General features: G+C 39.4%; 4 protein-coding genes and 1 long non-coding RNA gene across 5 annotated transcripts in view; 3 read left to right on the top strand and 2 right to left on the bottom strand.

Annotated features, from left to right (window-relative positions):
* Positions 1-21,972, top strand: part of LOC134667147 (hepatocyte growth factor-regulated tyrosine kinase substrate) — a 29,673-nt gene extending 7,701 nt beyond the window's left edge. The window contains exons 5-13 of the mRNA XM_063524444.1: positions 6,567-6,682; positions 7,407-7,527; positions 7,934-8,047; positions 12,929-13,079; positions 14,427-14,587; positions 16,526-16,656; positions 17,235-17,361; positions 19,046-19,243; positions 19,793-21,972. Of these exons, the coding sequence (XP_063380514.1) occupies positions 6,567-6,682; positions 7,407-7,527; positions 7,934-8,047; positions 12,929-13,079; positions 14,427-14,587; positions 16,526-16,656; positions 17,235-17,361; positions 19,046-19,243; positions 19,793-21,025 (2,352 nt within the window). The 3' untranslated portion in view covers positions 21,026-21,972. The remainder of the gene's footprint in view (positions 1-6,566; positions 6,683-7,406; positions 7,528-7,933; positions 8,048-12,928; positions 13,080-14,426; positions 14,588-16,525; positions 16,657-17,234; positions 17,362-19,045; positions 19,244-19,792) is intronic.
* Positions 1-26,725, bottom strand: part of LOC134667223 (uncharacterized) — a 470,671-nt gene that overhangs the window by 387,078 nt on the left and 56,868 nt on the right. The window lies entirely within an intron of this gene.
* LOC134667202 (U6 snRNA-associated Sm-like protein LSm5) lies at positions 8,515-9,050 on the bottom strand. Its single transcript, XM_063524526.1, has one exon. The coding sequence runs from the start codon at positions 8,893-8,895 to the stop codon at positions 8,605-8,607; it is 291 nt and encodes a 96-aa protein (XP_063380596.1). The 5' UTR covers positions 8,896-9,050; the 3' UTR covers positions 8,515-8,604.
* LOC134667162 (targeting protein for Xklp2-like) lies at positions 9,291-10,814 on the top strand. Its single transcript, XM_063524475.1, has one exon. The coding sequence runs from the start codon at positions 9,345-9,347 to the stop codon at positions 10,746-10,748; it is 1,404 nt and encodes a 467-aa protein (XP_063380545.1). The 5' UTR covers positions 9,291-9,344; the 3' UTR covers positions 10,749-10,814.
* Positions 23,792-26,725, top strand: part of LOC134667207 (serine/threonine-protein kinase ATR-like) — a 33,082-nt gene continuing 30,148 nt past the window's right edge. Inside the window, exons 1-3 of the mRNA XM_063524534.1 lie at positions 23,792-24,073; positions 24,184-24,306; positions 24,675-26,127. Of these exons, the coding sequence (XP_063380604.1) occupies positions 23,937-24,073; positions 24,184-24,306; positions 24,675-26,127 (1,713 nt within the window). The 5' untranslated portion in view covers positions 23,792-23,936. The remainder of the gene's footprint in view (positions 24,074-24,183; positions 24,307-24,674; positions 26,128-26,725) is intronic.

Raw genomic sequence — 26,725 nt, 5'->3', positions numbered from 1 at the left:
GTGTGTGTGCTGTGTGTGATGCTGTGTATGTACTGTACATACACTGTTCATTGCTGGGGTCAAAGTTAAACATTTCCCAAGACTTAGGAAATCGGCTGGTCTTAATATGTGGATCACTTCGGTTCCAATTTTAGTAAGCGGTCTTGAGTTGACCACAGCTTCTACCTCTTTTAACACGGTTAACAGCTTGCTGTCCCCGAGAAGGTGCTTTTCAAGAGTGCGCTTTAGAGAATGCTTCACTACACCTATTAGTCGTTCATAGAATCCACCATGCCACGGAGCCAGCTGAGGTAAACCTCCATTCAATTCCTTTTTCAATGCAATATGGCTTACTAACGACTTCTGATGTTAGTTTGAAACATGTGGCATTGTCTGAATACAGTCTTTTTGGTGTGTTTCTAGTAGCAGCAAATCTTCTCAGTGCCAAGAGACATTCTTCTGCTGTCAAGTTGTTAACAATCTCAAGGTGAATGGCTCGAACGGCTAAACAAGTAAATAGGGCAACCCATCTCTTTTGTCTGCCAGTTTCTGTGTTCACATAAAGTGGTCCAAAATAATCTACGCCACAGTACGTGAATGGTGTGGTATAGTTCACTCTTTCAGTAGGTAGATCAGGCGCAGTTGGCAAGCGATAAGGACCACCGCCGTGTTTGACACACCGCTGACATCTCGAGATCACTCGTTCCACCTGACGTTTACCTTGTGGTATCCAGTACTTCTCTCTAATGAGACTAAGGGTATGTGTAGTGCCAACATGATAATTGTTTTCGTGAGTTTCCTTGATTATCTTTTTTGTAAATTCACAGTCTCTGGGAAGCAATATAGGATGTTTCATATCATAATTCCATGTGGTGTTGACCATTCGTCCCTGGCATCTCAGTACACCATCCACATCTAGAAACAATCCAAGATTTCTAGTCAGATGTGTTACCTTTCCTGCAATCTCGTCGGCGAAATGAAGTTTTTGCAGTTTCTTTATTTCTGCTATAGTACTATCTGCCGAGTTCAATGGAGGTGGTGTGTCCTGTACTGAGTAAATCTCTGGTATGTCGTTACTTAAATTATTGTTTGTCAACTGGTCGATCTGGTCTTCAATTTCCATCTGTTGGTTATCATCTGCTTCAACAGTTCTTGGCTTATTCCCTGGACCATCATTAGTTTCCGGTATGCTACTGTGTCCACTCTGGTCCAGGCCCTCCCCAACAGAAAGGACCGTCATATGGTTCATATAGTGTCTATCTGTAGGCCACATTGTCTCATCCTCTTTTAAGAATGTGGGACCATTGAACCAAAGTTCCTTGGATTGACTCCATCTGTCGGGCCTGGAGCCTCGGGCCTCGGTTCGGGATATGGAGTTCACTTTTGTCTTCACCTTTGGCTATCCTAGACTTTCCCATTAAGAATGAGATTGATGTGCCTTGGTTACTTCTTGTTGTTAGATAAATAACAGCAGCATATCCAACCTTTGAGGCATCAGAAAATCCATGTAACTGGTATGTTGACGCTAGTTCTGGATTGACATTTGTTACACATCTTGGCAATTCCAGATTTAATGCTGTTTTTATTACCTTCAATATTTCCTGCATGGACTGCACCAAGTCATCTGGTAGGTTGGTGTCCCATTTATGTTTTTGTTCGCAGATGCTCCGAAACAACACCTTCAATGGTAAGGTTAATGGACAAATGAAACCACATGGATCATAGATTCGGGCTAAAGTACGAAGTACCTTTCTCTTAGTGTTGACTGGTGCATCTTTGTCAAAGTGTTCATCAGTGATTTTCAATTGCAAGGTGTCCTTTTTCACATTCCATGACAACCCAAGAATTTTTACTGTATCTTCATGTTTTGCTTGTTGTTCTGAAGGTACAAGATCAAGAAATTCCTTATTATTCGATAGCCAATCTCTGATGTTCATAGATATTTGCCCAAAGGATCTTCTCGTCTTTTCATAAATTTCTTGCGCTTCTTTCACAGAGTTCGCTCCAGTTACTAGATTGTCTACATAGCAATTGTTAGCTATATCCTTCAGTAAGCTTCCATCTGTCTGTGACATGTGATATCTAATGGTCGCTGTCAGGAGAAATGGACTTGAAATTATGCCGAATGGGACTCGACAAAACCGAAGATATAGCAGGTTGTCATCCGTTAGGTCCTTTGTAATGTCTTTAGCCCACAGAAATCTTGTCACATCACAGACTTTCTCTTGAAGTCCTACCTGCAAGAATGCCTTTTCTACATCGGCGACGATTGCTATTTTCTTCGTCCTAAACTTCAAAAAAAGGGCCGTGAGATCCTCAAGCATGGAGGGCCCACTATACAGGCATTCGTTCAGGCTTTTCTTGTCCATACTTCTCATTGAAGCATCGTAAACAATCCTCCCACGTTTTCCTTCACTTTTTACAATGTGATGGGCTAGATAGTGCACAGGGTGTTCTGTGTCATTCCTATGTGGTTCGACTACTTCAATGACATTTCCGTTTAGTTGCTCCTTCCGAATATCATCATATTCTTGCAGCGTTGCTGAATCCAATCTATTGACCAAGCTCTTCAGTCTTCCTAACGCCATGCCGAAATTTACAGGAAGCTGAGGTGGATATTCAATCCATGGCCACGTTACTTCATAACGTCCATTGCTGTATTGTATGGTTTCATTGAAATGTTTTACAGCTTCATCTTGTCTAGTGGCTTTTGGAGAGTTATTTATGCCAATACATTCAAGAGACCATAGAAATTTAATGTCAATGTTCCTGAGGGGTAAGTCCGGTTCGGTAAAATAAGGGCAGCTTGAATTATGACAGTGGCAGTAAGTAGTCACAGTTAAAATATTTTCTGGGACGGCAGTGCGTTTACGATTTTCATCTCCAGAGTACAGCCAACCAAAGTCAGTATTGATCAAATACAGATTTTCATTAAGTTGTATCTTCTCTTGACGTCTGAAACCTTCATAATAATTGTTCCCTATTAAGAGGTTTACATTTTCACCAATAGAGTCATCATCGGCCGCTAGATCCACCACTGAGTGATCAAATTTAGCTATTGGCAACTTCTCAGTAATATGTGGAACAATATTTACTCTTACTTGTTTTTTGGTGCCACGTTTGGTTTCTAACACAATGTCCACTGAAGGGCTTGGCATTTCCTTTGGAATAGTTTCTCCAAACGTGAACACTAAGAGTCGGTCTTCATTATCTGGTAATAGCTGTAGTTTGGCAGCAGCCCGTGCAGTTATGTAACTCCTCTGTGAGCCACAGTCCAATACAAGTCTGCACTTATGTTTGTTTATTTTGTTGTTGTTGGGGTTGCTGATTTGTGCCACTGCTGTCTGTAAGAAATTGTATTTATTTATATTTGCTATATAACACTTTACCATTACAGGCCAACTGACAGGTAAATCTTCCTTAGCCTTTGGCTTTGGACACAGAAGCTGGAGGTGTCCATCACCACATCGGTAGCATTTTATTTTTCTATAGCACTGGTCTGTATTATGGTTCCGTTTCAAACATTTGTGACATCTGCCAGATAGCTGCTTTTTCCTAGACTCAATGTCACTGTACTTCCTGTAGTCCACACTATTATGATTTTGGAGCTTACAAAAAACGCAAGGCATCCGGCTCTTCTTTTGAGGTATGTTATTTTTAGCACAATTTTCCGCCTTTCGTTTTAAGCTCCGTCGTGGTGGTTTATATTTTGATACATTTTGTACTGAATCAGATTTAGTTTGGAGGACATCCGTAGTTATAACATCCGGTTTTGTTTCCAACCCTTTCGGTATTGGTTGCGTCTGGGCCTTTTCCATGGCAATCACAATGTCTAGTAAAGTCTGTCTTACTGTGGAGGTTGAATTACTCTTCGATTGCTGGGGCATAAGGTGGTATTGGTGTAACACTTGCTCCGGAAACTTGGCAAGTATGGTAGCCCGTAGGTGGTTGCCCGCTGTGTCCTCACCTAACTTCTCCAGAACTCGCAAATGGCGCTCGATCTCGTCCAGAGTATGCCTACAACTGGAAGCCGAATATTCTGCTCGACCCAAGTTGGTAAGCGCAGTGTAGTGTACGTCTATCAAAGCATCATTCGACCCATACCTTGACTTGAGAGCCTCCACGGCAATGGCATAATTGTGATTAGTTATACTGATGCCCGCTACAGCTTCCATTGCCTTGCCCTCCAGACTACTTAACAAATAATTAAGTTTATCAGCCTCGGCCATGGGCTGGTTGTCTATATTGGACACAAACCAGTCCCAAAATTCCGACCACCGTAGCTGATCCCCATCAAACTTAGGTAGTTGCAGTTTTGGAAGTTTGATATTCATTTGTCGTTCCGTTGTTGTTGTTGTTGTATCATGCGGATCAGCTACAACTGTCATGGATGTCTCTATATTCACGATTAAATCCTCCGCCTGTAGTTGAAGATCCATAGCATTTTCAACAATGGTAAATTTAGGGTTTGACGAGGTAGTCGTGTAGTGACGTATTTCACTTTGCAAATTTATAATCAGGCTTTTTAAATGACCTATTGTATTTGATGCCTTTTCGATTATGAGATTGCCGGCGTCGTCTGACTGTATGCTTTCAATGTAAGTTTTCAATTTGTTTTTTCGCATTTCGACCATATTCTCTAAGATGTCTTCCATCCTGAATATCACTATCACACCGAAATCTACTTGCAAAACACTAATGGATAACTCTGATTAAAAGTTTCTCTTGAAAATACTCGACTTCCAGATAGCAAATTTTTTCATGACAACTTTGACAAGTGACAACCAAAAGGGCGGCAAATCGAGGTAGTTCCATAGTAGTGTTGTTACGCAAAGATTCCATAATACCGATTTTGATTATTCGTTCAATTTGTAAAACCAAGAGTTTACTCAACAAATATTTGTCGTTTACATATTTTTGCAAATTAAAACCAGATTGAAACTTGTTAACGCTAACCTTTGTATTAATATCACTTCAAAACATTATATTAGTTTCAAATATCGCTCACTTCAATCGAATCGGTTAAAATCGATTACTTGGGAACGCACTAGAACCATAGACATTCGGATGCAACGAATGAATGGATTTTGTTAAAATAATTTCATTTAAGTGTACTTTACACGATGTTCTACTAAAATTAAACCTAGCTTAAGCCTTACATACACGTGTGCTATATTTTTTAATTATTTGTAATTGGAATTTTTCCAAACTTTCTTATAACACAACTACGCACTTTCAAACCAAGAAATTATCCTTTTAATATTGAACTGTGTGCCTTTCAGTTCTCCTCATTTAGAGACTGACAATCACTCAGTATAAAAGGACTTGTGAACTAAAATAGTACAATATCAAAAACACAAACTCACTTATTTTCCTTAATACTAAATTAAATGGTACTCAGACAAATTTCTTTATTATTATACACTAATATATTAGTTGCAACATTAAATCATGATGAATAAAATAAGTAATCACAATATCTGCTTAAATAAAGAACCTGGATGTCAATATCCAGCGGTTCAATTTTTTATTTGAGTAAATTTTGATAAAATAAAATAAGCCTTGCTTATCCGGCTCATTTATTTCACATCCCAGCACCTCCACCAAAATGTCGTCCCTCCTCTATAATATATGTATGAAATACTAATTGCTGGGTTCACCTATACATATGGACGGCATGAATATATATAATTTACACATTTATATCATTAGAATGGAAAGATGAGTCGACCAACTTTATTCCACTCTACTCAATTGTGTGTATACAGATAAAATGAGGTCTTGCCTCTCTCATGTGGCTATGCCACTTACATGCATGAATCATTTTTACCTGGTGCCCTTCCATGTCCTTTAGCACTGTGTGGTAGCTAATCCACATTCGCTACTAAATGGCTATGCACCTCAAGTTGGGCATCGGTCGACTTGCTCCGGTCTAGACAGGGGCAGATCCCTGGTGACTCTTATCAGATTTGCACATTAGTCACTTAGCCGGACGGGGGGGCTATGCCCCCCGGAGACCACCACCTTCCCCATAGTCTCGCCATGGTTGCTCCAACTTAGTCGACCGTGCCTGTGTGTTTCCGGACACACCTCAAATGCATGTCCAATTTCCTTGACGACCAAATGTGCTGTGCACTGCAAGATTGGACTATTACTAACGGAAAGAACGATATGCTATAACCGTCTCCTCATCTTTCCATCTTATGATGCACGTTTAGGTCGACATAACAATATGGCAAAGCAAACACTCACCTGATGTGTTATTGATGGGGCATTGGGCCTCCTAGAAGCTCATGGCTCCTAACTGTTTTACTACCACGATCTCTGCTCACCTACTTTCCTCGTGTTCGTGACACACCTTTCCCGCCATCTTTTTCTCACCATACCAACAAGAAAAAGTTAGTCAAAACAAGTGGTGTTACCACATAACAAAATATAGATTGACATTACTAGTGTTGACACATACCGACTTTTACATGGCGAATCGCGCTGTGCGCGACAAATAGTGCAAATAGCCCCTAGAGAACCAATAATATTAATAGTGATTTTAGCAGTGGTTAGAACTAAAATAGATTGGTTGTCAACAGGACACGGTGAATATTCTCAAAGCCGAAGGATATAAGTTTCCACCGCTGAAGGAGTCTGACGCTATGTTCTCCGCTGACACTGCCCCGGAGTGGGCTGACGGTGAAGTGTGCCATAGGTTTGTATATGGAACGAATTTTTACCCTGATAAGGCTTTTCTTGCTATATCTGCAAATGTATCACATTTCCAATTTAATTTACTAATTTTATGTACAGCAAAATTGCTGAAATCAGACTAAATAAAGATAAAAAAATTTTTTTTTACAATATAAGGATTTCCTCTATCACAGCAATATGTTCTTTGACAGGTTTTCCCGTTAACTAGAAAACCAATAAAGTATGTGTCTGAGAAACCTAGCTATCAGTACAACATGGCACTCGGTACAGTCAGCAGCGGAAGTTGCTAAGCGGGCCAGGTGTTCACAATGACCTTGACACGACTTTATTGTTAAGAGAATAAGAGCGTGTCAAGGTAGTTATGAACACCTCACCCGCTTAGCAACTTCTGCTGCTGACTGACTACTACACCACAGAATAAATAATAGTATTACGTACAGAAAGGACACTTCCTACAAACCCGAAGTTTGACAGCAGTTCAGGGTCGAATCATGCTATCCCTTTCTAATATATGACACTATCCCTTTCGGCTAATTAGGGTTGTCAAAATTCAAGTGATTATCTTATCTGTGGCCGTGCACGCAAATAGAAGTTAAGTGGCGTCAACCCTAATAATTGCTCAGAGCAATGCTGAGCCGAACGGAGCCGAGTTCGACCGAAGTGAGGAGTGTCTCCCCACTGACTACACAAATAATTATACCATAATTACAAAATGTTGTACACAGATGCCGGGTTGCCTTCTCCCTGATGGTGCGTCGGCACCACTGCAGAGCCTGCGGCCAGGTCTTCTGTCAGCAGTGCAGCTCAAAGAGTTCCACCTTGCCCAAGTTCGGTATTGAGAAGGAGGTAGGTTTAAAATGGGTTATGTACTCGAATGACAAAAACGGGACGAACTTAAATGATAGGTGGACCTATATGTATTATTTTTAATTACGTGGGTTTTTCTAGTTAGAAAAAATGTGGGCCAGACTATATGATAATAGTGCAAAAGTACCAAATTTGCGTTGTATAAATAAAATAAAAAATCATTCATACTGCTTAAGTTATCTTTTGGATGAAAAACATGCATGTTTGAATTTTTAACGATGATGTAGTCTTCTGTTGATGTATTATTTTTATCGTAATGAAACATTACCCCTTTACTGGTACCACTTTCAAACCAGGGCTTATTTTGATTTTTAATGTGGTCTAAGGTTTTAGGAAATCTTGGTTTTTGGGTCTGAAAGCTATTATAGGTTTATTTTTTACCCAGGTTCGGGTTTGCGATGCTTGCTATGACAAGGTGAGCCGCCCGCCGACCTCAACAGCGAAACTGGAGATAGTCGACACCTCCAGTGACTACGGCCCTGCTGCAGCGCAGCCACAGGTATGCACACTTATTATTACTGCTTTTTATTGTTGTTCAAAAAAATCTTCATTTTATCTGGAGAATATTCAGTAATGTACAGTCAGCAGCAGAAGTTGCTAAGCGAGCCAGGTGTTCAAAATGATCTTGATGCGAGTTTATTGTTGATAGAATAAGAGTGTGTCAAGGTAATTAACTAATTATAAACACCTCGCCTGCTTAGCAGCTTCTGCTGCTGACTGTACAGCAGCATGTGAATGTACAGTGAACTGCAAAAGTGCATACCCACTATGAATGAATTCCATTTATTAAGTGGGTATGCATTTTAGCAGCTGTGTATATGTACAGTCAACATCAAAAGTAGCGGATCAGACTATTGTGGCAAAAGTGCTACTACTATTTTCTAACAACTTTTGTAGTATCTTTATTAAAAGAACAAAGTGCACAAAAAACAAGAAACTTATGAAGTGAAGTTAAATTACTCCTAATTAAATTATGGGATTTTATAGGCAACTGCTAAATTATTACAAATTTTAGGTTAGAAAACTTATTTTATTAACTTATTTATGCTATAAATATCACTGGGCTTCGTAATTTTCTCCTGGCATTTCACCACCCGGCACCAACATTGCAATGTTATTACCATTTAGTAGAATCTGGTCCAATTTGGTTATTTTTCTTCCTTCCGGCGTCGATTCGTATTCCGTTACATCATCAAGTAACATGTTCACAAAATCGTCGAATCCTTGTAGTGTTCCCACCATTTCTTTGTCGTTTTTCATAATAATGTGAATTCGGGAACCTATGCACTTGTCCACTAATTCTAGCGGCAACAGCGTGTTTGGGTTTGGTAACGACGATTGAGCCATTTTTTGCGATAGATAGATTTCCTTCTTCGTTACCAAGTATATTATAGTTAGTTTACACACAATGCGAATGTAATTATTAGTGAAATATTAAGAAACATACATAAATCTCTCACAACAAACGTTTCGAACGCAAATTGTGATCAAGGTTATCAAATCTGACAGTTGCGTTTGAGGCATAGATAAGTCGTCTTCACACTATAACGATATGCTACAACATAACAACTGAAACAGCGTTGGCACATCACTGCGGATTTACCGGTTTTTACTTTGGTATGGCAACACTGTATTGGCCAATTGGTTCGAATCCAAGGTAGACTTTTGAACTGAAAAGAAAATTAGCTTCTTCTTTCAACAAATCTTTTGAATTTTAACGACGTACGGACAATATTTTGATGATAGTATTTTGTTAAGCGTTGACAAACTGTTTTTTGGAGTGTAGTTTATTAAAAATGTCTAAAAATTACGTGACAAGTTATCGTGGTGATACATACTTTACGCCAACCGGCAAATTACACATAAAGGACGAGCTAGTTACTCCAATTGAGGAAGACTTCGGCGATCACAACAATTTGGATGATTCAATTAAACTCGAATATGGAGGAATGAGGAAATCTATGTCTATGAACGATATAAGTTCACTTACTTCGGACCTAATAAAACTAGGATATCATGAACATGCAGACCACAGGCACCGTAGAGTCACAGGAACAGGCGAGCTGTCAAAAACGAAATTTGTATCAATGGCTGAAGCAGTTTATCATTATCAGAGAGATACGCCAAATCGCTTCCATTCTAGTCGACCTCAAGCATTCCGTCCTAGTGTAGCTCCAGGGCCGTCAGAGCTCACTATTCCTCAGTCACCTATGTTGAGATGTAAGGCACGCTCCCGACCTCTTCACGTTATGTCTCAAAAAGAAAAAGAAGAGATGGAAGCAGAAGAAATCAAAAAGTTCAAGATTAAAGCTAATCCAATTCCGAAATCAGTGATTGAAGGGTGTAGAAATCTTCCTGAGGTGCCAAAGAAAACTCCAACGGTTCCTGAACCATTCCACTTGACCGAAGTGAATAAAAAATTAGCTCAATCACCTGTACATGTTCCTGTATTCAAAGCGCGTCCTGCACCCAAACACATACTTGAGAAACCACAGGTGTGTCCTAAGCAGGCTATTCCTGTCACCATACCTGTCACTCCGAAGTTCCACTACAAACCACCTCCGCAGACACACAACTCTGCACCTAAACCACCCAAGCCAGTTGAAAAGCCAGCCCGTCTTGGACCCGTATTAGTAGAGCCATTTTCATTTGAGAAAAGAGATGAAGAAATCAAGCGCCGTCGCGAAGAGAAAATTAGAAAACAACTTGAAGAAGAGCGCAAACAAGCATGTCAATTTAAAGCACAACCGTTGCCAGGAGCTGTAAAGAAGCGAATGCAAGTCACTACAGTCAAATGTGGTTCGTCTTCAGCATCCTCGGAAAATAAAGAGAACCGCATCAAATTTGAAGCCAAACCTCCTGTTGTATTGTACAAAGAACCTTTCAAACCTGTACTAAAGCCAGTGCAACTTGTAAAACCTGCTCCGTTTCAGCTAACAACAGAAAAGAGAGCAGTGGACAGGGAGAGATTTGATAAGATTATGAAAAACAAGGAGGAGGAACAAGAGAGGCTTAGACAACAGAGAGAGAAGGAGATACAAGAGGCGGAGGAGCGAGCTAATGCTGAACTGAGGGCTAAATTGGTGCACCACCCAAAACCAGTTCCTGTTGTTCACAACCCATTTGTTCCGGAAAGATCTGTGGCTCCACTCACTGTGCCAGAAACTCCTAAATTTGTTAGGAGATTGAAGCAACATTAATAGGCCAGCATACTAGAATGATCACATTGTTTTAAAGCGTTTATCCCTCTTACAATCTTAGTAGGTAGGGTTGTATATGAAATTAATCTATTGTATAGAAACATTTTATTGTCAGTCAACTTGGAGATTGTATACAATCATAATTGTCACAATTATGCATTACTTTCCTTTTTATAATGTTGGTATATAATTTGAATCTGGAGCCAAATGAAGTGTAGGCCCTCTGATATGTTGGTAATGTTCCATGATTGTGCTTCTGCGGAGACTTAGAAGTAATTTCATTACACAATAATATTTTGGAATGGAGATTTGGATTAGTATATGAAATAAAATAACATTGTTATCCTAATTGGGGTCACAAAAATGGATAATTCATTTTTTGAATACGAAGATAAGTACAGAGTTGAAGTAGAAAGTGATTCAGATACTGACATTATCAATGAACGTGTTCTCGAGTACTTGATGCCAAAAACTCCTATAAAAACTGCCATGCAAAATAACCCCACAGTTGTACCTGATTCGGGGTAAGCTCTTGTTTACGATGGATCAGAAGATGAAAAAGATGCCCCTCAAGCTCCCAAAAATGCCACAAGGAGCAGTGATGATGAAGAAGTCTCCCCAGAACTGCTACCCAAACGCCCACCACCCGAAATCTCTCAACACGACAAGACTCTCCTGTCATCTGCAGAGTCAAAAAAAGGCATGGTCCTCGACTCTAGCTCTGACAACTCCATAATCATTGACAAAGCGGGGAAAAGTAAAATGAAATGCATGAGAGATACGATTTAAAGACTAATGGTGGGAAAGATGGTAAAATAAAAGATAGTGAGGAAAGTGGTGCCGATACTATGGAAGATAGTGAAACATTTTTTTTTAAGAAACTTCAAATTCCTTTAAGCTGGTAAAGGTATAAAATATGGTACCATAAAATACCAAGTTCAACATTTAATTAAGTACCATTACCAATGTTATTTTTAGTACTTTCTAAACACTTTCCGCCATTCATGAAACTATGTTGCCTCAGAACTAAGTATTTCAAATAATAGTCACAAGTAAACCAAGATTCCAAGTTATGTTTGGACCATAGGAGATTTTGGACAGTTAGGTGGTTTTACCAAAGGTGGATGCACTTTTGCCCGAAGGAAGGAATGCTTAGAAATTGAACATATTGTGGTCATTCTAGTTATACGTATAGACATTTTATTATTAATGATTTTAGATTGTGGACTGATTGACAATAATGTTAATGTTTGTCAAGTCATTAGTAATTTCTACATAAATTTTATTATATGACATTTTCATTGATTTTGAGTAGTTTTAGTTTAGAGATAGTTTGTATTGTGTAGTTTAAAATGTTGTAATAATGTTTTCCATTTATATGTCATTACATACATAATAACGATTATTGGTTTAGTAATTGTGTAAGTTAACTTTAACTCCTTTATTAAAAGTTTTATAACTTATTATTGTTGTTTTCTTTACACATTAATCCACTGTTCTTTAACACGTTCACTGTCCCATTCTGAATTGTTAACCTTACGGCTTTGTAATAGAGGCTTGCCGTGACCCATATACGGGGCACGGACAGTGAACGTGTTAACCCTTTTCCAAGCCGCACCAATGTATGTACAAGGTTTTCCCAAAAAATCCAAATATATTCCAATCAATCCAGCTTTGATGATTCATTTGAAGACAAGTCACATATCCCAAAAGTTGAAAGATTTCGAGTTGAACTAGAGTTGAACCTTAAATTGGAATGCTAATAAAGTTGAAATTCTATTGGCGCGTGTGTGGGCGATAAATCGTACTAAAAAGCGCTAAAATTTTGCACTGTACATGTACAATCAAAACATAATTTATTTGGGATTGCTGAATTTAAGAGTTAAAGGTTTAAATGAAATTGAATTGATCCCGCTTATACTTAAACGAGGCAATGGAATAACACATTTTCAGTAATCCTAAAAATGAAACTGTGCAAGCAACAAAATTACAACGACAGTAAAATGGTCGCGTTTTTATCGCCTGTCACGTTCTAACAAGTATGTAAGTGCGTAAGTGACGAATGACACGACAGGCGATAAAAACGCGACACCGACACCGCTGCCGCTGGTAATTGTATTCAATACAATTTGTCCTACGCTAATTAGTAATCAGGTTATTACAATTCAATTTGAACGCAGAAACGTCCCGGAAAATCGGAGCAGGACCTGCAAGAAGAAGAAGAATTACAATTGGCGCTTGCGCTCAGCCAATCCGAGGCCGAGCAGAAAGAGAAGGAACGCACGCGCTCCCGCTCGCACATCGCGCCCGACCCTGTGACGCACCCTACTGGTAACTATTTATTTCATACATACATGCATACATATAATCACGCCTATTTCCCGGAGGGGTAGGCAGAGACCACGGATTTCCACATGCTACGATCCTGACATACCTCTTTCGCTTCCTTCACTTTCATAACATTCCTCATACACGATCGCCGGTTTAGGGTGCTCTTGACCTGGCCTTTCTTCAGGACATTCTTTATTTCATAAATCTTACATTATTTATTTGCTGCAACCATGGTGTTGATCGAAATTAAACTTTTGTGAGTCATATTTTAAACTGTTTAGACGACAACGGTTTTCAACCGAAACATGTCGCCAATAGCGACAAAAACTTCAACATGGTGTTGATGTTCTTAGAATTACATAAGTAGGTAACTCCAATCATGTACTGTACCCTACTAAAGTGTAGCAACATATTACCTATACACCGTGTTTTTATTGAATTCCGTTAACTTCGGGGTATGGTTAAGAACGTTTATGTGAACTAATTGGCATAGTTAATTTAAAAATTTTTTTGCTTTTTTTAAAGAAAAAATTAAGTTTAAAAAGTAATTAAATGTAGCATATAGCGTTGTTGTAACACGGGCATTACATTTAACTCAACCAAACAATTGAAATCTGTGACATATCAATGTCATTTCGAACATCGATCGACCGAGATTGTACTTAAGTTTAGTAGCAAATGTACGAACTCATTCTTAACACTAACCAATATGTAAACCAGCCCTAAGGCAATTGTACACGCTTGTAGAGGCCTTATAGGAAAAAAATAAATTATTGATTATCTCCAAAATGGAGTTAATTAGAACATCGGTGTCTTTGAGAAAGTTACTTAATTTAAGCTCAGGAATGCACCCTTGAAATTAACGGAAATAAAAAAAAACACGGTGTATATACTCTGTACCTTTAGGTGCCTACTTAAATAAAAGTTTTAAACAAATTTTATTGATTTTCGGGTAAGTAGTTATAACATTTATTGTTTAACCAACCAAATAGGATCTGTCACTGAACGACCCAGCTGACTTTAACCTACATTCATCATGTAATGTTTTCATCTACCCTCAACTGGCTTAAGAAGCCATTTGAGGGTAGATTTAGTTTACTCTTTAAATACCTAAATATACAGACTATAGGTACAGGAGAAACAAACAAAGCAATAATTAAAATCAATTATTTACAGTTTACACATGAAACTTTTACCTATACGTACTTTGACATACCTACCCGTGAATGTGAAATCACAGTACAAATATAGTAGCATAAGGTCTGTCACCTTGTGGCTAAGATTGGAATAATTAGTTTGATATTGATAACTTGACCATTAATATAAATTTTATTGTTTTATTCACAGTATCGCCAACCCCGTCATCCGTGAGCGCGTCCCCAGAGCACGCGAACCAGTCGAACCCTGAACTGTCTCGTTACCTGGACCGCAGCTACTGGGAGCAGCGCATCTCCAGCCAGAGCGCTCCCACCGCACCCATCTCACATACTACTAGCGACACCTCCGAGGTACTTACTGAAGGTTTTTGTTTTCTGCGCGACTTCGCCCTTTGACCGTACAATCCGTACATCTGCATTTCAACTATAAAATTGTGAGCTAAGCCTCACGGTCGCATTTTTATCGCTCATCACTATGCCTGTCACGTTCTAACAAGTTCGTAAGTGACGGGCATAGTGACAGGCGATAAAAATGGAACCATGCTGCGCCCGCTAGAGTTTCTATCGGAGTAAACAACGCTTCCGACTTGTTCCATCTTGGTTGAGCTAATGGCACAGTTAAATAGAAACAGAACGGGTTATTCCTTACGCTGTCAAACATCGGTTTTGTTAGACCAGTACCTAAAAAATAATTTGTACTTAAGAGCCCTTCAACATGCGCACTAGCGCCACAGCTAAATAATCGTGGTTATTTAAATTTAACGAAAGATATTGAAAAAAGGGGGCCGCTACGTACTGTGTTGTGTATTTAAGTACCTTTTGAATACATCAAACTAGTTTTTGTGTTGCTGGTTTCGTCGATCTAGGAACTCAAAACAAAAACGGCCGTTTTAACTTTGGACGCATAGATTGACGAATCCAGCAACATAAAAACTAGTCTGATGTATTCAAAAGGTACTTAAATACACAATACAGTACGTAGCGGCCCCCCTTTTTCAATTTCTTTCGTTAGTAGTACCAGGGGTGCGAAACTCCTGAGATCGGCCAAACTCGGCTCCGCTCGGCTCAGCATTGCTCCGAGCAATTATTAGGGTTGGCACCACTTAACTTCCTTTTGCGTGCACGACCACAGATAAGATAATCACTTGAATTTTGACAACCCTAAATAGCCGAAAGGGATAGTGCCATATATTAGAAAGGGATAGCAAGATTTGACCCTGAACCGCTGTCAAACTTCGGTTTTGTAGGAAGCTTCCTTTCTGTACGATAGTACTATTATTTATTCTGTGGTAGTACATTATTGTCGAGGCTCGGAAGTAGCTACTTGCAGGCTGAGGATTCGTTTTAAACGGACGACCTTGGGAGTCCGTTTAATTGAATCCGAAGCCAGCAAGTAGCCTTCCAGCCGAGTCATATATAGTGATTTTCTCAAAAATGGTGCAAGAAATATAAATATCATAGAAATATTTTACAAAAGCAACGTTCTTACATATATATTTAGACAGAAAAAAACCCTTGCCGCCTTTTTAAATTTTTTAATAAAAAAATAGAAGTATATTTTTCTGCCAAACATACGCCAACCTATTTGAGACATCTAAATAGTCGCGGTACTATTCATCTGTTTGGCTGTTTAATGGGCCTGTGCCTTCATTTGATATGGTAATTTCAACTTTTAAAAAGTTTGGAACTCGACAAATAATGGAATTTGTATGCAACATTGCAGTCCCAAAATCGAGACTGCAATGGTTTTAACTTTTTAATTTTTGTCTGACCATAAACTACGCGCTTCGCGACCATTTTTTTAGACGGCAAAGTCGACTTTGCCGTCCATTTTTGAGAAAATTTAAATAATCACGATTATGTAGCTGTGGCGCTAGTGTGCATGTTGAAGGGCTCTTAAGTACTTATATACTATTATCAATTCTGTGATCGAGTCGTCAAAACTCGACGCTGGGACTTAAGAAAGTATCTCGATTCTTTCCCGGCCATTCTTTGTCCCCAAAAAATGGGGGCGAAAGATCATTAATTTCAGTAGTAATTTTTTTCGCCTACAATATTGGGCACACCTTACGCGTCTTAGAGCTGATTTAGACGGCGCGCGAACTCGCATGCGATTTTAGTTACATTGCGTACTGTTGGTTACGTCCAATTCAACCGACCGATCAAAAACCGCAATGTAATGAAACTCGCATGCGAGTTCTCGCATCGTCTAATTAAGCCCTAAATTCTAGGCGTCTTGTTCTAAGTATGTCCTTCGAGCATGTCTGAAATTAAACTTTTTTTTTCCAGGAATATGTCAAGCCAGCAACAAGCAAGGCGCAAGAGGACGACAATGAGGACAAAGAAATTGACGAGTTCGTGGAAAAACTCAAGTCTCAAGTCGAGATTTTTGTTAACCGAATGAAGAGTAACTCTTCCCGGTACGTTACTTTGATACTACCATGGAGAAAAAATACATAGAGTGCTCACTCCATACTTCTGATTTAGTACCTAAAAGACTATTATTTTCTTAGGCCCAATTGCACCATTCCACTAACCCGGGGTTAACCGGTTAATCCTGGAGTTACCATGGTTACCAGTACAATTTGACACTGGGTTGACGGTTAAACCGCTTAACCCCGGGTTAGTAGGATGGTGCAAGTGGGCCTTAGTTGACATCTAGCATCGCGTAGCGGAATTATCAGTAGTGCTACTTGACAATAGATGTAGCCCTGACCGAAAAGTCTAATACTCAAAAATTTTCAGCTGATATTATAACCGGATTAACCAGAACTCTATTTTCAACCACTTCGGTTAGCATCCTTATCAATTGAATACAAACGAAAGGTTAAGATTAGATGTTTGATTTGAACTACAGTTATTAACCTCTAGCCGCTCAGAGACCTATAAAAAGGTCTCCTTTCCCATTCTAATTTGAACTTTGTGTTGACAAAATAAAATTTCATTTTGCTTGGCAAGGTTTGACGTATGGGCATTTTATTGTGTTGTTTTTTCACAGAGGCCGGTCGATCGCGAACGATACATCCGTACAGTCCCTGTTCATGAATATAACCGCGATGCACTCCCAGCTACTGCGCTACATACAACAGCAGGACGACAAGCGAGTGTATCTTGAAAGCCTTCAGGTATTTCACTAAAGCAGCGGTTGGCAACCCGCAGCCCGCGGGCCGTATGCATTCATTTTTATCCCAGGCAATTCGAATATTCGAGGGTAGAAATGCACATTTTATGCCCAAGTTATACAAGCTACTTTTCACTTCGGTTATGAGTAAAATATACAAAAATCCAATATTGTAGCTTATATAACCGTATTTAATCAAGTCTAAAGAAAATTGTACTTGGGCCGGTCAGGCTTGCAGTTTGTATGACAGATGCAGGACTTTATTGCTAAGTCAATAAGGGTCGAAATAGATGATTTTACTTTATGCACTAGCTAGAACATAATAAGTACGCACGACTTAAAGTTGAACTTAACGAGCATGATGAGAAGTGAAAATAAATTTATAAAGTTCTCTTTGCGCCATGGCACTGACGTTTGAATAATTTCTCTGGATATCTTTCTAAAAGTAAAGTATACGTCAGTGGCGGCGCGTCAAACATATCCATAGGCAAGCCGGGGCTAATTTTGGCTTACATATTTCCTTTACAACTCTGCTCAAACGTCCAAAAACAGGCAAGCTGGTGGGAATCGGCTTTTATGGACGCGCCGCCACTGGTATACGTATAGTTTTGTTCGTATTTAATGACAAAGAGAATAGATAGTATAGAGGGCTATTGCCAAGGTAAATTTTGTAGTCACGGTACATTTACTGCCATCTATCGACACACGATTAAAACTTAAATTAAAATTGAAAATGTATAAATTAATCAAAATATGTTTACGGATAAATGATTTTTAATTTTTATTGTACATACTGACCCATGTTCTTTCACTGATATGTGTTAAAATTGTTAAATATCAAACGGTGTCGTCAACACCATCTAGCCGAGAATAGGCTAAAGGTGTGTCCATCTATTCGAGAATGACTTTTTCTTGATTTCCGAGGCACGTTTTTTTTTAGACTTTATTTATCTTATACGGAGTTATACCGAGTGCGGCCTGTAATATGAGCAAAAAATGAAACTGTAGGCTGTACTCCTCGTACTTACCAACATTTGTTCAGCGACTTTTAAAAATAACTTGTAGTTTGATTTTTAATACACTTAAAAGTTTATTCTAAGACGCAATGTATTGCGAATTTTGTTATGTTTCAATGCGTGACAAGCAACGTCAAACACAATGATATAGCGTGCCGATGGCGTCCATTGAAGATAATATTTATTTTGTATGAAAAATAGGGAGTCTAAATAATTCATAATTTTTAAAAGTTGCTGAACAAAAGTGTCGCCGTTTGAGGAGTACAATCTATGTTTTAATTATTTGCTCATGTTACAGGCCACACCCGGTATATATCTCTGGTAATGACTTACCTGATTAATTCCGTGTTACAATGTTTTTCACTACATATAATACATAATAATAAAAAAATTCAATACGGCTAATCGTTAAACCGCCGCATTTCAAAACGCCCCTGTTTTTGAAAACGGCTAGCCGTAATGTAATACGGCGGATTATACGATCCGACTGCGACACATATACTTGGAAAAATTGGACCTATGCCGCTGTGGCCCGGTGGCCGAATGGCACAGGTACCTGCCACGATAGCAGAGGACGCTGGTTTGATTCCAGCCTGGGGCAGTGGAGGCCTTGGTCACATTTTCTTAGTATATGACTTTTATTTCAGTTTATTAAAATTGATTTTGTTTTAGGACAAAATAAACCAGATCCGCGACAGCCGCGCAGCGCTCGACACGCTCCGAGCCGAGCATGCCGCACGCTTAGCCGCGCAGGCCGAGGCCGCCGAGCGACAGAGACAGATGCAGATGGCCGCCAAGCTGCAGGCCATGCGCAAGAAAAAACACGAGTATCTGCAATACCAGCGGCAGCTCGCGCTGCAGAGGGTGCAGGTATAGAAGTATTCCATTAGTTTTGTGTACAATCACCAAACCCTTATCATAAAGGTTGCCATCAGTGTTACTTACAATCTGCTCTTTTGACTTTTCTGAGCTAAGACAGACTTCATTGGATGCAAAGTACGTCGCTCTGGTGTGCGAGCGTTACATCACATTTAAACTGCATTGATAGATTTATTAATTACATGGTTGAACCGGGAATCGAACCCGCTGCACGAGAAAAAAAGAACATCCTGTAGCTTTATCATACCGATCGAAAGGCTTTATGATTATTTTTAATTGTTTTTTAAATTAAAATAATGTCTCCTTTCAGTAAAATTTTCCATCTACAATATTTAGGGTAGGTACTTTCCCTCCATATGGCATAGCCGTGGGACGCCCTGTATATGCTGTCTCGTTCATACATCGGACCCGCGTGCAGAATCCGCATCAGTGTGATAACTGCGTAACTTTGGCGTCGCTATCTCGGAGTTACAAAATAAAATTAATTTTGTTAAAAAAACCATTATGCAGTATTTTTATTAATGCCGTTTCTCCTTTCAGGAACAAGAGCGAGAGATGCAAATGAGACAGGAACAACAGAAACACCAGTACATGATGGCATCAGGCACCGGTTTCTACATGCCAGGAGTCACCATGCAGCAGTACCAGCCCGGCTTCCCCAACCAGCCCATCTACGCCAACCCACAGTTCCACCAGATGATCCCGCAGACCACAGACGGCACTGTCCCCCCAACCGGTCAACCTCAGATATCCCAAGCCATGGTTCTCAACGCCAACCAAATTGCAGCAATGTCACAGTCCCTGCCTCAACCCAGCAACGCCTTCGCCATGCCCACCTCAGCTATGACCATGAGCCAAGCTCCAATGACTTCCCCATCCATGAACCCACTCAACATCCGACCAAACATGACCCCGCAGCAAATACAGCAAATGATGATGCATCAGCATCAGATGAGAATGGCCCAACCTGGGCAGAGCGTCCCACTAATGTTCCCAGGGCAGCAGCAAAATGGACAGGCACAGCCAAAGAACCAACCGCCAACATCCATGATGGCTTCTATGTCTCTCGGACCAAACCAGCCTCAGCCACAAGCTAACCCGATGCTCGGAATGCAAATGCCAAACATGAGAATGCCCATGATGCAAGGCCAGAACCCACAGTTTCCGATGAACCAACCAAATAGTCAGCAACCTCATATGCAGCAACCACAACTACCCGGGCAACCCATGTCGTTACCGGGACAGCAAGCGCCAAACCAAAGTATGCCGCAACCTAATAATAATCAGAATATACAGCAGATACCACAAAACATGCAACCTATGTCAATGCACGGGCAACCTATGCCAGGACAGCAAATGAACATTCAAGGCCAGCAACCACAGAGCCTGCCTCAACAGCCAATGATGAACGCTGGACAAACGCCTATCCATATGGGCCAGCCAGGACAACAAAATCCGCAGATGATGCAGCAAATGTCTCAACAGATGTCTCAAGGGCAACAAATGCCTCCAAATCCGACGATGCCTCAAAATCCGACAATGCCTCAAAACCCGGCCATGCAAATGGCGCCCGGTCAGCAAGTACCGCCTCAACAAATGCCAAACAACCAAGGCCAACCAATAAAAGTGCCGTCACAAAATTTCACCAATGGCCAGCCGGCGCCGCCACCCAATCAGCTGCCGCCCAATCAGAACCAACCACAGACTCAACCACAAACGCCTGTCAAGTCGGAGAGCAACAACAACACAGCGGAACTCATCAGCTTTGATTAGTACTGCTAGTGACGTGCTAGGGCCCATAGACTACACTTGGAAGTTTTATTCACTTGCTAAGTTTTAATCATATAAGGAGATAGGGACACAGTTGTATATTAGAGTGAGAAATTATTGCTATCTCATTTTAAATGCTTATGGAAGTAAAACTTTCAAGTGTGAAGACGGAGCATTATTGACAATATTTTCTACGACTGCCATTTTATGTAGCCTGGCTGTCAATAGTTGAATCTATAAAATTCGATTAAGCAGCAACATATACGTTTTATGTTTTGACTTATGTGGGGCCAAAGTATGCATGTAAATTGCAAACCGGCATGCGGCCTTCTCACTATGTTTATTGCCCTACCTGCAAACTGATTTCGGTCTCATATTAGCAGTGTAGTCGGTAGATTATATTGTGCAATAATTTGATCGTATATGGGAGGCCTATATAGGAGATTATGAAAATGACTGGCGATCATCCGTACGTAACGTAAAATTAATACGCAATAATAAAAAGCACTTAGAATTCACAGTAAGATATAGCGTTTCTGAAATTATAATATTGATAGTATAATAAATGTTTTTATATTATAACTTACTATAATATAATATGATATATTCACACTTCATTTTCATCAATATTTCAAGTTTATTGTATTTACCGATCAAACATTACGATTCGTGTTTTATAATTGAATAGGCAAATTATAAGAGTTCATTTTAAATTCACCTTTTCATTTGGTGTAGTTCTTTATAAACCATTCTTATGGCCTTTGTAACGTATGTAAATGTGTAACATGTAAAATATTTGTCATTTTGTAGGTTTAGATAATACAAGAATTATATTTAGAAATTGAAAATATTTTTGTTTACCGATTTTTTTATTTGCTGATAGATGTTCTGTTATTTATCTAAGTTATGATCTATGATGTATAAATACAATAAAACATTTAAAATATTTATTTGTTTTGTACTGTTTTTTTAATACCCAAAATCAGCAACAAACCCTTGTCATAAGCCCGCTCCACACTCGTGCGCGAATCGCGGCGCGAAGCCGCGAACGCGAGTCTGGAGTCGATTTCGCATATCAGCGAACTAGACTCCACACTCGCGTTCGCGGCTTCGCCCGCGATTCACGCGCATAGTCTGGAGGGGGCTTAACAGCTAACTGAAATTATTTACTTAAGGTAAATCCGTCTTTAAATTCCGTACACGAGCGAGTGTTTCAAACAACATATATAGTTTGTTAAAGGAAAGAATCATAGACGGAGAGAATCGTACTATCTTTGTCAGGCTCATTTTAGACGATGCAAGAACTCGCATGGGAGTTTCATTCATTACATTGCGAGTTTTAATCGGTGGGTTAAAGAAGACTTAACCAACAGTCCGCAATGTAACTAAAACCGCATACGAGTTCGTGCGCCGTCTAGTCTAAATCAGCCCGTACTAGCACCGAAAAGAAAAGGATGAGTATAGTTTTCCTGGTTCTTACTGATTGACAAATTGGTTTGACCAACTATACTTATCTTCATCGGTAACGATAAAGAATTAATTGTTTTTAGTCAAATGTAGGTTAAATAAATAAACCTATACCTTTTACCTACTAGCTTTGACCTCGTAAATTGTGTCGCTTAATTTCAAACTCTGATAAATCCATTCGACCCTCAGCAAATATTTATCTACCCTATTCTATATAATAGTTGCTGATTCCAAAAATGGTATTGTATATCAAAGTTTCAAATTATTAAGTTCACAGAAAGAAGCTAGAGCTAAAGGCTAGAGCTAAAAATATAAATTTGTCTTTGGATTTAATAAAAGGAATAAAACTGCTTGGAACTTAGAAGCTGTAAAGCCCCCTCCAGACAATGCGCGTGAATCGCGGGCGAAGCCGCGAACGCGAGTGTGGAGTCCTGAACGGCTCGGCCACGACATCGAGCGACTTGCGACGGCGGGAGCGATAACCATAGGTTGGAGCGAAAGGTCCGATCGCTGTGTCACGCTCCAACCTATGTTAATCGCTCCCGCCGTCGCAAGTCGCTCGATGTCGTGGCCGAGCCGGAACGCAGACCTGCGAAATCGACTCCACACTCGCGTTCGCGGCTTCGCCCGCGATTCACGCGCATAGTCTGGAGGGGGCTTAACAGACGGGCATACCGAACCGCTCCGTTAGTCCGGTCACATGGTCACATAGAGGTACAATAATATAGAGAGGACACGGGGGAGGCGCCAAATGACCGAACGAGATCAAACGAGATACACTTATAGAACTTTCAGTAAGAGTAGCAGAACAAGCGGTATTAATGCTTGTCCTTGTCACAGTCTCACTTTTTGTTTGTTCCCCACCAAAAATTTTGTATGGTTTATGGTGGGCAACAAATAGCCCGACCGAAATACGTAGATTGTTTTTGGTATATTGTCCGGAACGTTAAAACGTGTTTTTAATATTGTCGCATTGCGTATGTTTTGGCACGCGTATACCACTTCTATAGGATGCTACCTTGTATGTCCGGTTAGCATTTTTTTTCTCGTTCTTAGTTATAGCTGCGTCCTTAACAGACGTAAGGTGGACTACCTTCTACTCGATCGAGCACAACTCGGAATAAACCAAAAAAAATAATAATGTTGAGAAATAAATAATTGATGTTACTTAAATATTAAAAATTTAACGAAGGATATTCTTGCACAAACAGAATAAAAAACCGATAATATTTTAATGGTACATCACATCCCTACGTATTTAAATAGCGGGAAATGAAAATCACTTGACAGTTGACAAAGCAAACGAGTTCGAGTTGTGACTTGTGATTGAATGTGAGGAAATAAAACCAACTGTTTATTTACAATTTCATGGGTTTAATTAATAATATTCAATTATTAGAACCAGCGTCAATCGTGTCGGGTCGGAGGTGTAGTAATCTTCACAAATATGGACGAAGAGGGCCAAGACGGGCCCTTCACGGTATGGCAAATGTTCAATGCGCCGACTATGGTGCTCTTCAACAACTTGGAAAACGCAGCTGACGGTCTAGAAAGATTGTTAAATTCAATACTCAAGCTATCAGGGTAAATACACTCAATTTGTTTTGTAGTATTTGCTTGATTATCATAGAATTATAATTTTGTTGTTGGAATTGGCTAAAGAAAGGACAATTTTGAAATGTATATATTTTCAGTGTTTCAGAAGTTCTAGTGCCTCGGCCAGGATCTACAAAGTATCCTGATGTGTATTACAGCGCCTTTAATACCTGGTTGATAGGACGGCTGTTCTATGTGTGGTCAGTAAAGGAGCTAAACAGGTAAATAATAAATAAACAGATGTCAGATTAAATATCTTTAGGCATTTAACATTTTCGCAACCGGGCAAAAAACGGCGCACTACCCCAGAAACCGGTCATCTATATCTGCGTACAAAACAACCCGCTGGGCGGGTTGTCCGGTATCTGAGCAAACATTACGAGTGCCTACCAGGCGGGTTCTCGGTAGTCAAAGTGTTAAGTTATGAATATTACTAGTGAACCCGTGGAGTGCCCTACTATCACATGTGTGCTACTAGTTAGTATAGGAGTTCCATACTATGGTGATACTGGGGCGCTCCATGGGTTTAATATTGGTACTTTGCTATTCTATTTATCACTGATGATGAATTAATGCAATTTTTTTTCAGAATAAATACATTAAGTAAAGATGCGCAGTTGAAAATTTTACATATTCTGAGTATGAATGACGCATCATTCTATGACAAATTGCATTCTGAATATTTTTCAATATTAAATAAACTTATTCAGTGTTATACTGATGCTGCAAATAATCAGCCTGTAGAGATATGCTTACAGCATTTTACTCCAGACAAAGTTACAATTCCAAATGTGGAATTGAAGTTAGAACCGATTTATGTTCAAATAAAGGATCTAAAGACATGTAAATCAATGATAGATCTGACATTGCAACTGCTGTCCGAGAGCATTACATTTAAAGCAATAGCCGTTGATCAGTATAAGGAACAATATGAGAAAATCTTTGAACAAGTGCTGTATGTACTGGACAATTTTAGTGTAGACCTAAAACTTGCATCATTGAAGTTTTTCGCCGATCTCTTTACAAACTATGAGCAAATGGCTATAAGCAAGTTTCACCAAATATTTCCGGAGGTTTACAATGAAATGTTGAAGAGCTTTGAAGCTATAGTAAAGTCATTGCATGTGTACTATGAAAAAGGTGAAGTGGATAAATTAGATTTGGAGAATTTCAAATCTATATCTTCGACATTGATGAAGTTCATAGAAGTAAATATAGAGCAGGAATATACAGAAATATTAACTACAATATGCACAGTTATTCTTCAAACTAAGAGCAATGATATTTTTGGTAAAGAGTTAAAACTATATTGCCTCGCAATGAGCAGCAAAATTGAGCTACCGGAAGATTTGATGGACATAAAAAAACGAGATGCTTCCGAAGTAAATATGCTAGCCGAATGCTATTGCAGTAACATCATAAATCACATTCAGAGCAACATAGAGAATAAGCAACCTGTTAATTTAAGAGAAAACTGGTATTATAATCAATTAATGTCAGTTTTTCAAGAGTTACGAAAACATGACAGCATACATGGAGAAAAGGTACTCTATGAATACACTTTACATAAATGCCAAGCAGTTTTGAGGATATTATACCAAGTTTTTATACAAGGAATGAAAAGTAATAAGAGAGAAGAATACATAAGCTACTTTTCATTGTTGAGTAAAGAAACAGCAAAAGGAATATGGTCATTACAACTGCGCAATGTAAAAGTGTTTAGAGATGAACTATTACATCTTCAAGATATCCTGGATACAATGCTAAATATGATATTAGACGTAATAGGTCTTTTAGACAAATCTTCACTGGCAGTTGATGATACCAATGAACTACTCCGGTTGATATGTCTGCAAACGTCATCAGGGTTTTCATCATTTTCATCCAATTTTGATCAAAAGATAACAGCAGTTATTTTAAAACATGTGCTAGCTGCATTGACCATAATGAAGAAAAATAAAATGAATGAGGCTTGGTCCAGATTTGTGACACTCCTGTTCAACAACCTGATCAGAGTTAAAAATGAATTGATGTATCTAGAGGTAAGCTTCTATTGATATTATTGGATGATTTATTTTTAAGGTAAAGGTACTGCATAATTGTGTTGACACATTATGAATAAGTTTCTTCATAAAGTGGCCATGCAGGCTTGTAGAAAATTACCATAAGATAATTCTTTTACTATTATGGAGTTCGAAAATTTGTTTTGCTACCTAGGCTATAGACACCAGTGTTATTGACTGTAGAAGAGTAGTAAAGTAAGAAAAATACGTTTTTTGACAACTTAACTAGATGGCGCTAAATATTTTGTGGCAACTGAATTGAAACTTGACAACCAGAGTTGCTGCATAATGCACCTACAGTCAGCAGCGAAAGTTGCTAAGCGGGCGAGGTGTTCAAAATGACTTTGACGCGACTTTATTGTTAACAGAATAAGAGCGCGTCAAGGTAATTTTGAACACCTCGCCCGCTTAAACAGCGTTCTACGTAGGCGAACAACACGCGGACATGAAGCGAAGCGATGCGGCGCGGGGTGAATCAATCCTTTGATACCTATAGAAGTGTCCTTCGTGGGCGATCTCGTTGCAAACGCGAATACCTTGGGCCCGCCACGCCGCGCCGCGCCGCGTTCGCGAGTTG

Source organism: Cydia fagiglandana, chromosome 9 (genome assembly GCF_963556715.1).
Source record: "Cydia fagiglandana chromosome 9, ilCydFagi1.1, whole genome shotgun sequence".
Classification (NCBI taxonomy): Eukaryota; Metazoa; Arthropoda; class Insecta; order Lepidoptera; family Tortricidae; genus Cydia; species Cydia fagiglandana.
Note: the sequence above shows the minus strand (reverse complement) of the source record. Positions and strands in the feature narration are given on the sequence as shown.

Bases quoted from the DNA above. Each gene is read 5' to 3' on its own strand.
- LOC134667202 (XM_063524526.1), bottom strand. From the start codon at position 8,895: ATGGCTCAATCGTCGTTACCAAACCCAAACACGCTGTTGCCGCTAGAA.
- LOC134667162 (XM_063524475.1), top strand. From the start codon at position 9,345: ATGTCTAAAAATTACGTGACAAGTTATCGTGGTGATACATACTTTACG.